This window comes from Chiloscyllium punctatum, chromosome 4 (assembly GCF_047496795.1).
Source record: "Chiloscyllium punctatum isolate Juve2018m chromosome 4, sChiPun1.3, whole genome shotgun sequence".
Classification (NCBI taxonomy): Eukaryota; Metazoa; Chordata; class Chondrichthyes; order Orectolobiformes; family Hemiscylliidae; genus Chiloscyllium; species Chiloscyllium punctatum.
In genome coordinates, this window is record NC_092742.1 from 104,275,271 (window position 1) to 104,291,595 (window position 16,325).

The following is a 16,325-nucleotide window of genomic DNA, read 5'->3' on the forward strand; positions in this document are numbered from 1 at the left end:
GCAGACAGAGCAGGTCCCACATGGGGGACTAATAGCAATGGTAAGAGGTTGTGCATTCCAAGGAGATTTAGCATTCTTTAGAGGCAACAGCTAATTTCCTCATTAACTGAGTTTAAGATGATTAGTATGTTGCTCAGTCTGTAGAAGTAGCACTCTTTGGTAATGTGCAGCATTGCTTGAGTCTCAAGGGTGGAGCAACAGGGTGGTGGTGATGGGAGATTTTAATTGTCCCAACCTTAACTGGGATTCACTTAGTGTCAGAGATCTGGATGGATCAAAATTTGTAAGGAGCATCCAGGAGGATTTTGTAGAGCAGTATGTAAAATAATCCAAATCAGTAATGAGCCAGGTGGTTGAAGTTTCAGTAGGAGATCACAATTCTGTCAATTTTAGAATACTCATTGACAAAAACGAGAGTGGTCCTAAAGGAAGAGTTCTAAACTGGGGGAAGGCCAACTATAGCAAAATTTGGCAGGAGCTGGGGAATGTGGATTGGGAGCAGCTGTTTGAGGGTAAATCCACATTTGATATGTTGGAGGCTTTTAAAGAGAGGTTGATTAGAGTACAGGGCAGACTTATCTCTGTGAAAATGAGGTATAGCAATGGCAAGATTAGGGAACCATAGATGACTAGGCGACTAAAAACAGATGATGCTTCAGAAGAATATCGGGAAAGTAGGCTAATCTGAAATGAGGAATTAAGAGGGTGAAAAGGGCTCATGAAATATCTTTAGCAAACCAGGTTAAGGAAAATCCCAAAGTCTTTTATTCGTACATAAGGAGCAAAAAAGTAAATTGAGAAAGGTTTGGCCTACACAAGGACCAAGGTGGAAAGTTATACGTGGAGTCAGAAAAAATGGTGAGATTCTTAATGAGTACTTTGTGTCGATATTCACCGAGGAGAGGGTCATGACAGACATTCAGGTTAAAATAGATGTTGATTTCTCTAGGTCAAGTCAGCATAAGGAGAGAGAAAGTGTTGGATATTCTAAAAGGCATTAAGGTGGGCAAGTCTCCAGGTCCTGAGGGGATCTATCCCAGGTTACTGAGAGAAGCGAGAGAGGAAATAGCTAGGGCCTCAACAGATATCTTTGCAGCATCCTTGAACACAGGTGAGGTCCTGGAGGACTGGAGAATTGCTGATGTTGTTCCCTTGTTTAAGTAGAGTAGCAAGGATAATTCAGGTAATTATGGACCGATGAGTCTAATGTCAGTGTTAGGGAAGCTGCTGAAGAAGATACTGAGGCATAGAATCTATTTACATTTGGAAGAAAATGGGCTTATCAGGTAACATGGTTTTTTGCAGGGAAAGTTGTGGCATGCCAACTTAATAGAATTCTTTGAGGAAGTGACAAAGTTGATTGATGAGGGAAGGGCTGTAGATGTCATATTCATGGACTTCAGTAAGGCATTTGATAAGGTTCCTCATGGTAGGCTGACTGAGAAAGTGAAATCGCATGGTGTCCAGGGTGTACTAGCTGGATGGATAGAGAACTGGCTGGGTAACAAGAGACAGAGTAGTAGTGGAAGGGAGTTTCTCAAAATGGAGACCTGTGATCAGTGGTGTTCCACAGGGACCCATGCCTGGACCACTGTTGTTTGTGATGTACATAAATGATCTGGAGGAAGGTATAGGTGGCCTGATTAGCAAGTTTGTAGATGACATTAAGATTGGTGAAGTTGCAGATAATGAAGGAAACTGTCAGAGAGTACAGCAAAATATAGATAGGTTAGAGAGTTGTGTGGAGAAATGGCAGATGGAGTTCAATCCGAGCAAAGTGAGGTGATGCATTTTGGAAGATCCAATTCAAGAGCGAACTGTACGGTAAATGGAAAAGCCCTAGGGAAAATTGATATACAGAGAGATCTGGGTGTTCAAATCCATTGTTCCCTGAAGGTGGCAATGCAGGTTGATAGACCAGTCAAGAAGGCATACGGCATGCTTTCCTTCATCGGACAGGGTATTGAGGTCAAGAGTTGGCGGTTCATGTTACTGTTGTTTAGGACATTGGTTCGGCCATATTTGGAATACCATTTGCAGTTGTGGTCGCCACGTTTCCAGAAGGATGTGAATGCTTTGGAGAGGATGCAAAGGAGGTTCACCAGAATGTTGCCTGGTATGGAGGGCGCTAGCTATGAAGAGAGTTTGAGTAGAATAGGATTGTTTTCACTCAAAAGACAGAGGTTGATTGAGGTCTACATCAGAGGTATAGACAGGGTGGATAGTAAGAAGCTTTTTCGCAGAATGGGGAATTCAATTACATGGGGTCATAAGTTCAAGGTGAGGGGGGGAAATCTTTCAGGGAAATATGTGTGGAAAGTTCTTTACGCAGAGCATGGTGGGTGCCTGGAATGTGTTGCCAACAGAGGTGGTAGAGGCGAACATGATAGCATCATTTAAGATGTATCTAGATAAATACATGAATGGGCAGGGGGCAGAGGGATACAGATCCTTAGAAAATAGGCGACAGTTTCAGATAGAGGATCCGGATCAGTGCAGGCTTAAAGAGCAAAAGGGCCTGTTCCTGTGCTGTAATTTCCTTGTTCTTGGAAATAGCAGGGGCATTAGCAAACGTTTCAATTCTACAGGAGAGTTCTTCCAGTTACACAGCCAATTTGACACTGTTATTCAAGAAGGGAGGCAGAGATAAAGCAGGAAATCTAACCTCAGTTGTAGGGAGACTATTGGAAGCAATTCTAAGGGACAGAATACATCTACACTTGGAAATGCAGGGATTATTCAACAATCATTCCTGACCAAATTTGAATTTTTCAAAGCGGTAACCAGATATGTAGATGAGGGCAATGCATTTGTCATAGTCTACTTGGACTTCACCAAGGTTTTTGATAAGGTCCCACATGGGGGACTAATAGCAATAGTATGAGGCTATGCATTCCAAGGAAATTTAGCAAATTGGCTAAGTGGCAAGAAGCAGAGCGTGATTGTTATGGTGTGTTTTTCTGATCAGAAGCCTGTGCTCAGTAGGATTCTGCAGGAGTAAGTGTTGGGACATTTACTGTTTAAGGTGTCTGCATAAATGATTTAGACTTGAATGTAGGAGAGTTGATCAGCAATTCTTGGGTGATAATGAAAACTGGTGGGATATAAATTGGATAGTCTTAGATTACAGGAGGATATAGATGGGCTGATCAGAGGTAAATGGAGTTCAATCTGGATAAACATGTGGTGATGAATTTGGGCAGGACAGACAATGCAAGGCAATACTTGATGAACTGTTGGACCCTGAGTAGTACCTAGGATCAGAGGTATGTATGTCCAGTGGTTCCTTAAGGTAATGGGGCAGATAGATAAAATAGTTAAGAATGTATTAGCATACTTGGCTTTATTAGCTCAGGTTTAAAATCAGGGAGGTGATGCTGGAACTGTAGGATAAATGTTGAATAAACCACAACAACAGTAATGTGTGCTGTTCTGAATCCCCATTATAGGAGGGAAGTGATTGTTACAGGGAGGGTGTAGAAGAGATTTACCAAGATGCTAAATGGGCTGGAGAGTTTCAGTTATGAAGTGAAACTGAGCAGACTGGGGTTGTTTTGCTTAGGATAGAGAAGACTGTTGGGGGACATGATTGAGAGGCAATTTACAAGTGATGTAAGGAAAAGCTTTTTCATCCAGAGGGTCATGGTCCAAGTGATAGAATTTGGGATTAAAATGGTTAGGTGATTGTTTCTGACCAACACAGATTTGATAGGCCTTTTTCTAAGCTATAGACCTCTGTGACTTTCTCCATAAGTGCAAAAGGATGTTTGCATTCAGGCTCAGCAGTCAAATTTCTAAGATGACAGTGCAAGTAATATCAGCAGTGTTTGAAATCCAGGCACACCTGCTCCAGATAGGCCATTTCCTTGGTTCTTTTGTTACCCTTTCTGTCATCTTCCTTTCTTCCTCTTTCCCTCCCTCTCTCCTCATTTTCCCGTTATCGATGGCAGAAAAGATGACATCAAGGAGGAGGGCTGCCAGAGCAGGACTTTTGGCAAGGTGATGGCCTGGCAGCAGAGCCAGGGACTCCTGGTGGTGGTAGGCATGGAGCAGGGATTCCTGGTTATTGAAGTGGCAGCTACAGCAGCTTCTAGTTGTGGTAGACCTGGAACCGGAGTCTCCTGGTTATTGGCGAGGTGATGACAGCAGAGGAGCCAAAAGCTCCTGGTTGGAGAACAACTGTGGGTCCAGCATGGCATCTAGCATCAGCGACCTATTGGCAAGGTGGGCCCAGTAATGAAGAGATGCCGCAGAGTGTGGCAACTCTGGCATTGGTGGGTCTGGCTGAGGGGTGGTAGCGAGCTGTCAATGATTAGCCAGCTCTTTTTATTCTTAAACTGTTCAAAATGGCGTTGATTGTGGCAACAGTTTAATATTATAATTGTATTTCACTGTGTCATTTGTTATAGAGTACAGTAACAATAAGTCATCATTCATCAAGTTGGCTGCACTGGGTTCCTGGATTGTCTTGAACCTACTTTTGGAATGGCAGGCAGTGACCAGTGGGGTACTGCAGGGATCAGTGCTGGGACCACAGCTTTTTACAATATATATTAATGATATAGAAGATGGTATTAGTAATAACATTAGCAAATTTGCTGATGATACTAAGCTGGGTGGCAGGGTGAAATGTGAGGAGGATGTTAGGAGATTACAGAGTGGCCTGGACAGGTTAGGTGAGTTGTCAGATGCAGTTTAATGTTGATAAATGTATGGTTATCCACTTTGGTGGCAAGAACAGGAAGGAAGATTACTTCCTAAGTGGAATCAATTTAGGTAAAGGGGCAGTACAAAGAGATCTGGGTGTTCTTGTACATCAGTCAATGAAGGTAAGCATGCAGGTACAGCAGGTAGTGAAGAAGGCTAATAGCATGCTGGCCTTCATAACAAGAGGGATTGAGTATAGAAGCAAAGAGGTGCTTCTGCAGCTGTACAGGGCCCTGGTGAGACCACACCTGGAGTATTGTGTGCAGTTCTGGTTTCCAAATTTGAGGAAAGTCATTCTGGCTATTGAGGGAGTGCAGCGTAGGTTCACAAGGTCAATACCTGGAATACCTTACGCTGAAAGACTGGAGCGACTGACTGGGCTTGTATACCCTTGAGTTTAAAGACTGAGAGGGGATCTGATTGAGACATATAAGATTTAAAAGGATTGGACACTCTGGAGACAGGAAACATGTTTCCGCTGATGGGTGAGTGCCAAACCAGAGGACACAGCTTAAAAATACGGGATAGACCATTTAGGACAGAGATGAGGAGAAACTTCTTCACCCAGAGAGTGGTGGCTGTGATGAATGCTGTGCCCCAGAGGGCAGTGGAAGCCCAGTCTCTGGATTCATTTAAGAAAGAGTTGGATAGAGCTCTCAAGGATAGTGGAATCAAGGGTTATGGAGATAGGCAGGAACAGGATACTGATTAAGGATGATCAGCCATGATCCTATTGAATGGTGGTGCAGGCTCGAAGGGCAGAATGGTCTACTCCTGCACCTATTGTGTACTGCTGTGGTAGTACAAAGCATGCACTTAGCATTTGGGGTTTGTTGCAAGGAATTTATTAGTGACTTCCCATATTTCCAATTCCTTGGCCAAAGATCTTGCTCAGTAACTTTTGTTCATTGAGGTCCCAAGATGGAGGGTGGTTGGTATTTGGGTAAGTGAGGTCTCACATGAGTGATTTCAACCAACTTATGGATTTTAATCAGTTGGTAAATCTGTGGAGGGAAGTGATGTTTGTGAGGACAGGAAGGCAAGGCTGGAATTGGAGCAGAGGTTATTGTCGAGTAGTCAGCAAGATGTATGTGAGATGATCTTTGCTAGACAGGTACACAGTGCACACATAGTATGATAGAGCAAGTGCTGAGGTCCAGATTCTTGTGGCACAGCATCGCATGCAGATCGAGCAAGTTTTGCCGGTAGATTGTTTGTTTCTGGTTTGATCTTTGCTGCATTTTTATTCTTTCTGGAAAGATAAATCTAGAGTTCATCCCAAGTATGTTAGAAACAAAAACAGAAATTGCTGGAGAAACCTGGCAGGTCAGGCAGCATCTGTGGAGACAAAACAGTGTCACCATTTCAAGTCCAGTGACTCCTCTTCAGAATTCTGTATGTTGGGTTGAAATCATGGTTCAATCTCTGATCATCAATATAGATAATTCTTTTGCACAGGTGTTTTGGAGGTAGGATACAGTGGATATGGTTTGAAATGGATTCATTGTGAGATGCCATATACTGCAGTAGTCTGTGAACATTTTCACTATGGTTCTGATCCAGGATGCAGAAGGATGGAGCTTGGGCCACACGACAGATATCAGCATAGATGAATGTGCGGAATGTGGTTGTTGACATATATCAATATCTTTGTATATTTGTCAGTTATGAAGTGAAGATACTTGTACAATCACTCAAGACTCACACCAAATACAAGGTGTATGGTACAAGCAATACAAATTAATGGAAAGCTGGTAGTTGAGTTTATATTGCATCTTTTATGATCTCCGGATGCCCCAAAAGCACTTTGTACCTAATGGAAAGCTTTTTGAAAAAATGACTGGTGTAATGTAGGCAGCCAGGCTGCAAATAGCAAAGTTCCACAAGCAACAACATGTTAGTGACTTGCCAAGGGCAACTAGGGATGGACAACAAATGCCGTGCCCATACAGCCATACCCATTTTTATCGTGAGTGCATTAAAAACAAAATCCATGGAACAGTTAAATAGAATGGACAACAGTGGGAATTGAAAGCCAGATGAAAGGGAGTATAAAGCCAGAATTACAGAACCATTCTTTCCAAAAGTCCTGTACTTGTATCAAATAGGAGGCAGGAGCTGGGAGCAAGATCAGAGTAGTCGGACTTCACCCTTTCCTGAAGGAAATGCATTTGCCTGCATTAAGTAATTACATTTTATCATAAGCTATTGAAGTCTTTTGAAGAGACATAATTCTCTCTTTTTATACTGATAAAGTACAATCAGAAGTAGGCTGTTCCATCCTCTGAGCATGTCTACAATTGAGATAAATTGTGGTTGATTTTCAGTGTCCAAAATAGATGAGGGCAAGGTTTTTGGTTCAAGACTCACTTTAGAGAGCCGAGCATATAATTCAGACTGACAGCCCAGTGTAATACTGAAGGAGTGCTATATTGCTGGAGGTATCTTTTATTTTTGAATCGATGTTAAAATCAGTGTCCTTCTCCCATTTGGATAAATGTAAAGGTTCCTCCATGTGAAGAAGAGCAGGAGAGCTCTCCCCTATGCTGTGGCCAACATTTTTTCAAATAAGTAATGAAATGGAGATGGTTGGAACTTAATGTGTGCAAATTGAATATTGTTTTGTTAACATACAACATTTGGCTATAACGCACAGTGGGATGCCTTGAAATGGAAAGGTGCTTGTCAAGATCTGTCAGGTAATTTTGCCAGTTCTGTCTATGTGGTGTAAAGTCAAGTTTTTAAAAAGAGCCTGGAGAAGATTAGATTGTAAAAATTGCAAGTACTTTTCTCACCTCAGCTGCATTTTTATAATTTATACCTAAATATAAAATTAATTTATTTTATAGATGTGGAAAGGCAATATTTCAGAAGTGTGCATAATTGCACTTACTTTGCTGTCAGAGTTCTAGAAACACAGTTCACGTGAGTTGTTTCCCTGCTTTGAATTTGCGTACTTTATAAAATGTGGGTGTAATGACAGTGCAAGTGCATAAGATTTCTCTTTGGCTACAACTTCAAACAATGCAGCACAGAAATAGGCCCTTCAGCCCACGATGCTGTGCTGAACTTAACACCAAATTAGACTAAAGCTTTCTGCCTGCAATTGTCCATATCCTTTCATTCCTTATTAATGTTGTTTATCTAAAAACCCCTTGAATTCCACTATCATATCTGCACCCACCACTACCCCTGGCAGCATGTTCCATCACCTACCACTCTGTAAAAAAAAAACTTGCCTCACACATTTCCTTTGAACTTCCCCTTTTGCCTTAAATGCAAACCCTCTACTATTAGACAAGTCAATTCTGTGGAAAAGATTCTGAGTATCAACTCCATCATAATTTTATAAATTTCTATCAGATGTCCCCTCAGCCTGTGCCGCTACAGAGAAAACAACCCTAGTTTGTCCAGACTCTCCTTATAGCTCTTATCCTCCATTCCAGGCAGTATCTTGTTAAACCTCAACTGCACCCTCTTCAGAGAGATCAGAATTGAATGACATACTCTTAAGAGCGGTCGAACCAAAGTTTTATAAAGCTGCAACATCATTTCCCAACTCTTGTACTCAGTGCATGGTCAGTGTTTTTTTGTAGTAATGGGCTAGCAAGAGAGGGAAATAAAACTTCTACTGTTCATTATTATTTTTGTGCACATTGATGTCTGAGGACAGTGAAATGTAGAAGTTGAAGAGTGCAATGGGTAGGCTGTGAACATGTGTGATGTCTCTTGCTGCTCCCTCTCTGTCTTGTTCTGTTATGCTCTGTCACTAATAGCTTGCTCATTGCTCCTTTTGTTGTGTACTGCAACCTTTCTCACTGATTCCTTACTCAGTCTGACTGTTATCCCCTCTCACTCCAGATCCTCTTGATCTTGTTTTATTATCTTCCCTTACTGCTCACACTCAGTTTCAATCTGTTATCGTTGGACATAGCTCCCTCTCGGTATCGCTGTGTTATCATATTATAACTCCCTCTCACTCTTGCTCTGTTATCCTTGCTCACTGCTACCCTTAGCCTAATTTTTAAAAAAAAAGTCTTCTCACTGCTTTCTCTCTGTCTCACTCTTATCTTTGTTCATTGCTCGCTCTCGGCCTCGCTTTTACTTTCTCTCATTGCTTCCTCCTTAACCTTGTTCTGTTATCTTTGCTAACTGCTCTCTCTTTGCCTCGCACTGCTGTCTGCCATTTAATGCTGTCGAGGTATACACTTAATGGTCATTACATTGATGGCTTAAGTCGTGAGAAGTTGTTTTTAATTTAAGATGGCAAATGTATCTGATTGAATAATATGGAGATTTGTTTAATCCTTTGTAGGATAATTTCTTACTTAGATAAGGGGACTATAAGACTTCTTGGTGAGAATGACCGACTTGGTACATTCTCTGCTTCATTACGTGATCGGTTGACCCGTGCCAACGAGGCCAGTGCTGCACAGGTGAGAACACAATACTGCTGTTGTATATTAGGTTGTGGTTAACTGATTTCATTTTTTTCTCACATGTTGCATTTGTCATTTGTGGATCTGTCATGATCTCTATAAAGTAATATGAAATTTAAATGCAATTGCATTAATAGATTGCAAACCTTGTCTATTCAACCAGGCTTTTAAATATAATCTTTTCATCTATTATATAATTCTTGTGTATCTGTACTCTACTCCAGTGGCTGTATGTTCTCCTTGAAGTGTAGTGCCCAGCACTAAGTACAGTTACTCCAAACGGCCTCTAACCAAGTTCTGTTCAGCTGTGGCATCATTTGCATGTTCTTGAGGTGCAATCCAACCTTCCATTCTCCTTTCATCAATGACCTGCTCCTGAATCCCATTGCCATACATTTGTGCAACATGTCTTTTCTCTGGTTTGAGGTCACATCAGATTATGGTTTTAAAATATCAACTAACTCTTGAAAACTTATCCTTTATTTGGCTTGTATTTGGTTATCTGAATGCCAGACCATTGACCTGAAAGAACTTCACAATTTCGCTGTCATCATGGAGTACTTACTCAACTGCTTTCACAGTCTAACACTGTGGTGGAGCTACTTATATGACCTTTCAGGTTTTCCTCTGAACCTTCTAAAAGCCATAATTATGGCTTTAAAGTGTGCCACTAATAGTGAAGATACACCAGAGGGTGAGTACTGCTACCTCCCAGCACTAGAGACCAGAGTTCAATTCTAGCCTTGATTGCCTGTGTGAAATTTCTATGTTCTCCCAGTGTCTGTATAAGTTTACAGGCAGTGTTCAGTTTCCTCTCTCAGTCCAAAAATATTCAGGTTAAGTGGACTGAGCATGCTAAATTGCCCCATTGTGTCCAGGGAGGTGTAGGCTCACTGGATTAGCCATGATAAATGCGAGGTTACAGGGAAAGGGTGGGGATGTGGACCTGGCTGCGATGCTCTTCGGAGGGTTGGTGCTGACTTAATGGGCCAAATGACCTCTTTCTGCCCTGTAAGTATTCTATGATTCTGTGCTTCCATAATGTTATGAAATTCTGACTACTGTGGTTGGGGAAAAATGAGTGGGTTCTGTTGCATATTTGAGTCACGGGTTGCACCTCCAGTGATATGCAGTGCTCAGCTTGAATGTGTGCTTATTGTTAACCTGTGTAATGATTCTTCATGGAAATATTAATTTATGAAAGTCTACCTTGTAGATTTTCCTACAATGTGGTTGAGTTTTTGTCTTAACTACAAAAGGAGCACTATTTCAGGGTTGAACTGTTTATTTTCCAGGTATCACTGGCTATCCCTTCAGTCATACAGTCTGTTCCATTTGAACCGGAAACTGACAATCGGTCGAATTTTACTAGTGACAAAGCCTTTCAGAGTTTCAAGAAGCAAAGGTAGGAAGCATTATTTTGTTAAAGCAAAGCTAGAAACCGAAGCAGGCCATGCTGTTTTTGTCTGCTCTACATTCAGTTACATTGTGACTGCACAGAAGGGATAAACATCTGTAAGCAAGCTTTCATTCTCAGTGATGCGCCAATATTATTCACAACTACTTCATATCCCAAAGTGCTTTCCAACCATTCAATTACTTGTACGATCTTGTAAGAAATACTGCATCCGGTTTCGCCCCAATAAAAGCAATATGATACTGACTGAAGTATTTAGTTTACTGATGTAATTTGGGGGATGAATATGTGGCCATTAGAGTTCCTCGTCGTCATCCTTTTCCACTTTTCTTCAAAATGATGTCGTGAGATCTTTTACCTCTAATTATGAAAAAGTCAGGACCTTAATTTAGCAGCTCCTCCAAAGACTGTACCACTCACTATTTGACTTCTGAATTGAGGTATAAGTTAGATTCTTACACTCAAGTTTCTGGAATGTTTTTGAACCCCATCACCTCCTAACATGGAGGCTTTAAAACAAAATGTAAAAAATAGCTATAGCTACTGAGTGACTGTGCAAGTATTTCCTGATGTAATTTCACAATGTTGTCCATGGAGCAGCCCCTCTTCTATCATATTCAATCGTTTTAGCTGCATTAGGTTTGAACTTGGAAGTTTAATTCTTTCATGCAAAGTTAACATCAGTGACATTGTTGCCCATCCCTAATTGCCTTTAAAAGTGTATGATACTTTCTCTACACACTGACTTCTTCATACAAATTTCCCACCTATGAACATGTTGCTTGTAATTCCATGCACTTTTATTTTGCATGTGATTTTGTGTGAAACCTTTTAGAATTCCTACGAGAGACCCTTGATAATTATTTGTAAAGGTAATGTCAAAAACCCTTTGGATGGATGGAAGTACAAAAACGTCTCTGTTAACCCAGCAGGGCTGTCAATTCATTGTGAATTATCAAGTCCAGACTTAAACTTAACTTTTGTATGGTAACGTTTTTCAATTGTCGAGTCGAATTGCGAATCTAATGGAGTTTTGGAGGACACAGATGATTATAATAAGGTCATGTATGACTTGGCCAGAGTGGATTTGGAGCAGATACTTTCAGGTAAAACTGTCCCAGAGATGTGGGATGCAACATATTTCAATAAAGAAAAGGGTGGGAACAACCACAGCCTGTTAAATCTGGATATCAAGTGATATACAGTAGCACATAAAGAGAAAAAGCAAGAATCGAGAGGACAGCAAGCAGCTGTTCCCCTACAGGAGTAAAGAATGTGCAAGAGGAAACTTAAAATGGGAGATTGCCGGATCTGAAAGGATACTGACAGGTAAAATAAAGGAACATCTGAAGTTATTTTGCATCTATGTTAAGACTTAAATGATATCCAGGAAATGAGTAGTTCCCATTAAGGACTACAGTGGTAATTTGTGCATGAAGAACAGGACGTAGGTAGGGTTCTTATGAGTACTTTGTGTCAGTGTACACTGGTAAGAAGGATGGCGTGGGTATAGAAATTTGGGAGAAGGTCTATCATATACTTTTAAAAATATAGCATAGACAGCGAGGAGTTTGAGTAGTCTGGCAGGCTTAAAAGGAGGTAAACCTCCAGGTCCGAATGAAAATATTCGATTATTGAATGGGGCAGTGGAGTAAATAGCAAATTTTCAGTTCACTTTAACCACAGGAGAGATCCTTAGGACAGCCAATATAGTACTGTTATTCAGAAAAGGAGTAAAGATTAAACCAGGAAACTGCAGACTAGTTAGTTTAGCCTTGATGATGGGGAAACTGTTGGAAGCAATTCTGAGGGACAAAATTGAGCTGCATTTCGAGAGGTATGGATTAATCAAGAACAGTCAGAATGGTTTTTTAAGTGGAAGTCATGTTTGATTAACTTGATTGAATTGTTTGAAGAAGTGACCAGGTGTGTTGATGAGGGCAATGCCTTTGATGTAGTCTACATGGACCTCAGCAAGGCTTTTAATCTGGTCCCACATGGGAAACAAATAGCAAAGGTAAGAGCCCATGGGATTCAAGGAAATTTGGTTCAACTGGCTGAGTGACAGGAAGCAGAGGGTGATGGATGATGGATTTTTTGTGACTTGAAGTCTGTGTCCAGTGGTGATCCATAGAAGTCCGTGTTGGAGCCCCTGCCGTTTGTGTTCTATATAAATGATTTAAACTTGAATGTAGGAAGGTTGATCAGTAAGTTTGCAGATGATACAAAAATTGTTGAGTGGTAAATAGTGAGGAGAATAGCTTTAGATTGAAAGAGGATGTTGATGAGCTGTTCAGAGGCAAATAAATTCAATCCAGAAGAAATCCAAAACTACAGGTTTAAGGTGAAAGGGGAAAAATATAAAAGATACCGAAGGAGCAACCTTTTCACCAGGAAGCTGGTGGGTGTATAGAATGAGCTGCCGGAGGAAGTGGTGGAGGCTGGAACAATTACAACATTTATACTTAAGTAGATGGGTATATGAATGGGAAGGTTTGGAGGGGCATAGGGCAAATGCTGGCAAATGGGATTAGATTTATAAAGGATATCCAATCAGCATGGGCGAGTTGTTTTGAAGGGTCTGTTTCTGTGCTGTTTATATCTATGACTATGGGCAGTGATGCGATTAGATTAGATTAGATCACTTACAGTGTGGAAATAGGCCCTTCGGCCCAACAAGTCCACACCGACCCTCCAGAGACCAACCCACCCAGACCCATTCTCCTACATTTACCCTTTCACGTAACACTACGAGCAATTTATCATGGCCACACAGACATGGGGAGAATGTGCAAACTCCACACAGACGGTTGCCTGAGGCGGGAAATGAACCCAGGTCTCTGGCGCTGTGAGGCAGCAGTGCTAACCACTGTGCCACCCCATGGGCAAGGCAAATAACGTGTGGAATGTATGATGAATGTTAGGTCCCTGGGAAGCACACAGGATCTGAGGGAATTTGGTGTGCATGTCCACTGGTCCTTTAAGGTATCAGGATATGTGGATAAAATGGTTAAGGTAATATATGACATACTTTCCTTTCATAGGCGAGGCATATAATTTAAGAACAGGGCGGTTATGCTGAAAGTATATAAAACTGGCTAGACCACAGGTGGACTATTATGTTCAGTTCTGAAATCCACATGTAAGGCAGGTATGATAGCATTGAGGAGATTTATTTCAATATTTTCTGGGCTGAAGAATTTGTTATGAAGCTGGATTGGATAAACTGCTTTCCTTCAAGCATAGGAGCTTGAGAGGGACATGATTGAGATGTATAAAATTATGGGGGCATGGATAGGGTAGACTGAAAGAAAATTTCCCTTCGTGGAAGGATCAGTGGGACTACATTTAAGGTAAGGGAAAGAAGGTTTAGAGGAAATGCGAGGAAAATCTTTTTCTTACCCAAAGGGGGTGGTGGGAATCTGCAACTCATTGTCTGTCAGGGTGGTAGAGGCAGAAACCCTCCTAATATTTAAGAAGTATTTAGATGTGCTGTTGCGATGCCAAGGCATACAAGGCTACAGGTCAAGTGCTGGAAAATAGAATTAAAATAGTTTTTGACTGATGCAAGGCCTGAAAGGACTTTCTCTCTGCTGCAGATCTCTAATTTGTAGCAGGGATATTTCTAACTTATCCACAACAAGCCATTGTTTATTTAGAAAGGTTAAAATTAATCCAGTCAGTGTTACAAGACGGTTAATATTTCCACAGGTTGCTTTCTCGAAATAAAGAGCTGTAAAAGCACATAATTTATAAAGGTATAAAGCTCCTTTGTCAGCTACCTGATGAGCTTGTACTTCCAATTAAATCTGTTGGACTATAACTTGATGTTTGATTTTCAAACCTCATCTTGTACAAATGGAAAAAAATTACATTTTTCAACTATACATTTCTCAACTATACAATTCACAAATACATTTCTCCTGGACTCCCTGTTGTACTTGTTAGTGATAAGTAGAACATTTCTGCTCTCATCCTGTAATATCACTTCCTAATTTTGAAGTCTGCTAGGTCGCTCTTCAGGATCAGCTTCATAATTAAGGCTTAATTTTACAATGATATTTTTGTACTATTTCTATACACTTATGTTTAATCGAAGTATAGAAATAACGCATTAAGATACAATGGTCTTTCAATGAATATATGATTTAAGAGCATTATCTCTTAACTGTCTTTTAGGGATGTCTTTTATGAATTGCTGCGTGAGTGGGAGGATAAGCATGCAAATCCCAGTTGGGAATTCGAGAAAGCCCTGGGTCTGCGAATCAGGTACGACAGAATATTGCCATTTGGGTTGGAGTGGGGATCAGTCATCTGGAAACAGTTGGCAAACACCCAGGGTGGTAGGTGGGCAAAGGATTGAGCAAATTAATTTATTTGTAAGACTGGTTTGGGTGTGTAGCTATGACAAAAGAAAATCAGTATTAAATATTTCTTTGTGTAGTTCTGGTATGATGCATTTTCTAGCTGATCTGAGGACAGTGTTAAATTGATAGATTTCAGAGCAGATTTGGTAGCTGTAAACTGGACATTCATAAGGTAAAGTGGATTATTGGGAGCAGCAGACTGTATTCAACCACAACTGAGCACTTGAGGTATACCTCATGCAAGCTTTATTGTAAAGCATAGGGATCAACACTGATTCAATGGGGAGTGCAGGAGTGCATGCTAGAGCCAGCACCCACCTAAATATGCAGTACATACCTCGTGGAATCATTATCAAATGCAACAGTTCTGCCACGTTCAAGAATGTATAGTGGTAGACAATTAAACAACTTTCTGGAGGAAGAAAAGCCTGTGCAAGCATCTCCATCCTCAGTGATGAGAGAACCCAGCACATCAGTTTAAGGGGTATGGCTGAGGCATTTGCATCTGTCTTTTGTCAGCCATGGAATCCCTACAGTACGGAAAGAGATCAGTTGGCCCACTGAATCTTCATCAACCCTCTAAAGAGCAGTGGTGGTAAATTTTCAGATCAACATTCAAGAAGCTGTTTACTGAAAGAAATAGTTTAATTTATGTTGGAATTAGTCAATGTGAATTTACTTCACAGCTCTCTTCACTTCAGCACGAACATATGTACCCAGTTAATGCAATTGATTCACATAACCCAAACTCTTGATGCTTTTCCCAGTAATTTTTTTGTACCAAATTTGTGATAACCTCATGATGCATCTGCAAATCACTCCAAGAAGAAAACAAATAGAGCTTTGAGAAGTGAGTTGTTTAGAATTAAGTGGAGAATCCAGGCAGAAAGGTGACTAAGCAGGCGATAGTATAAGATTGTAAGAAATAGGCACAGGGTTAGGTGATTTGATTCTGGAAATTTGCTCTGCTATTCAGTAAGGTCTTGTCTGATGTGATAGTGAGCTTAACTCCACTCCTATCAAACCCCTCTTCTGAATGTTTTCAACTTTTTTGTTCTAGAAATATGATGGTGAATCTAAGCACAGCTTGTAACCATAATCACTTTGCAAGGCTGTTTCAGAAACAGTTGGTAAGGGTGAGTACTTCGTTTATGTTTACAGCACCCTTAATTATTCTCAGATCTGTCAAAAAGTGATGCAGAAGCTTAGGTAATTTTCCTGAATAAGTACTTTGTTTTCTTAGTACTAAGGATATCTAAAGGAAAGCAGAATGGCAATCCTTTCATATAATTTGTATCTGAGATTCTGTAGCTGAAAGATAAGATGAAATTCAGCGCAGTATTTTCAGATTTAATTGTTGTACTCAATGTAACTTAAATGTCTGACTTTTGAAAA

The 16,325-nt window shown here is 40.7% G+C and overlaps 1 protein-coding gene across 1 annotated transcript in view; it reads left to right on the plus strand.

Moving 5' to 3' along the window:
- cdan1 (codanin 1) overlaps window positions 1-16,325 on the plus strand; it is a gene marked incomplete at its 5' end in the record, with an annotated part of 113,487 nt that overhangs the window by 19,440 nt on the left and 77,722 nt on the right. The window contains 5 exons of the mRNA XM_072567915.1: window positions 7,557-7,632; window positions 9,023-9,143; window positions 10,442-10,551; window positions 14,743-14,832; window positions 15,991-16,066. Of these exons, the coding sequence (XP_072424016.1) occupies window positions 7,557-7,632; window positions 9,023-9,143; window positions 10,442-10,551; window positions 14,743-14,832; window positions 15,991-16,066 (473 nt within the window). The remainder of the gene's footprint in view (window positions 1-7,556; window positions 7,633-9,022; window positions 9,144-10,441; window positions 10,552-14,742; window positions 14,833-15,990; window positions 16,067-16,325) is intronic.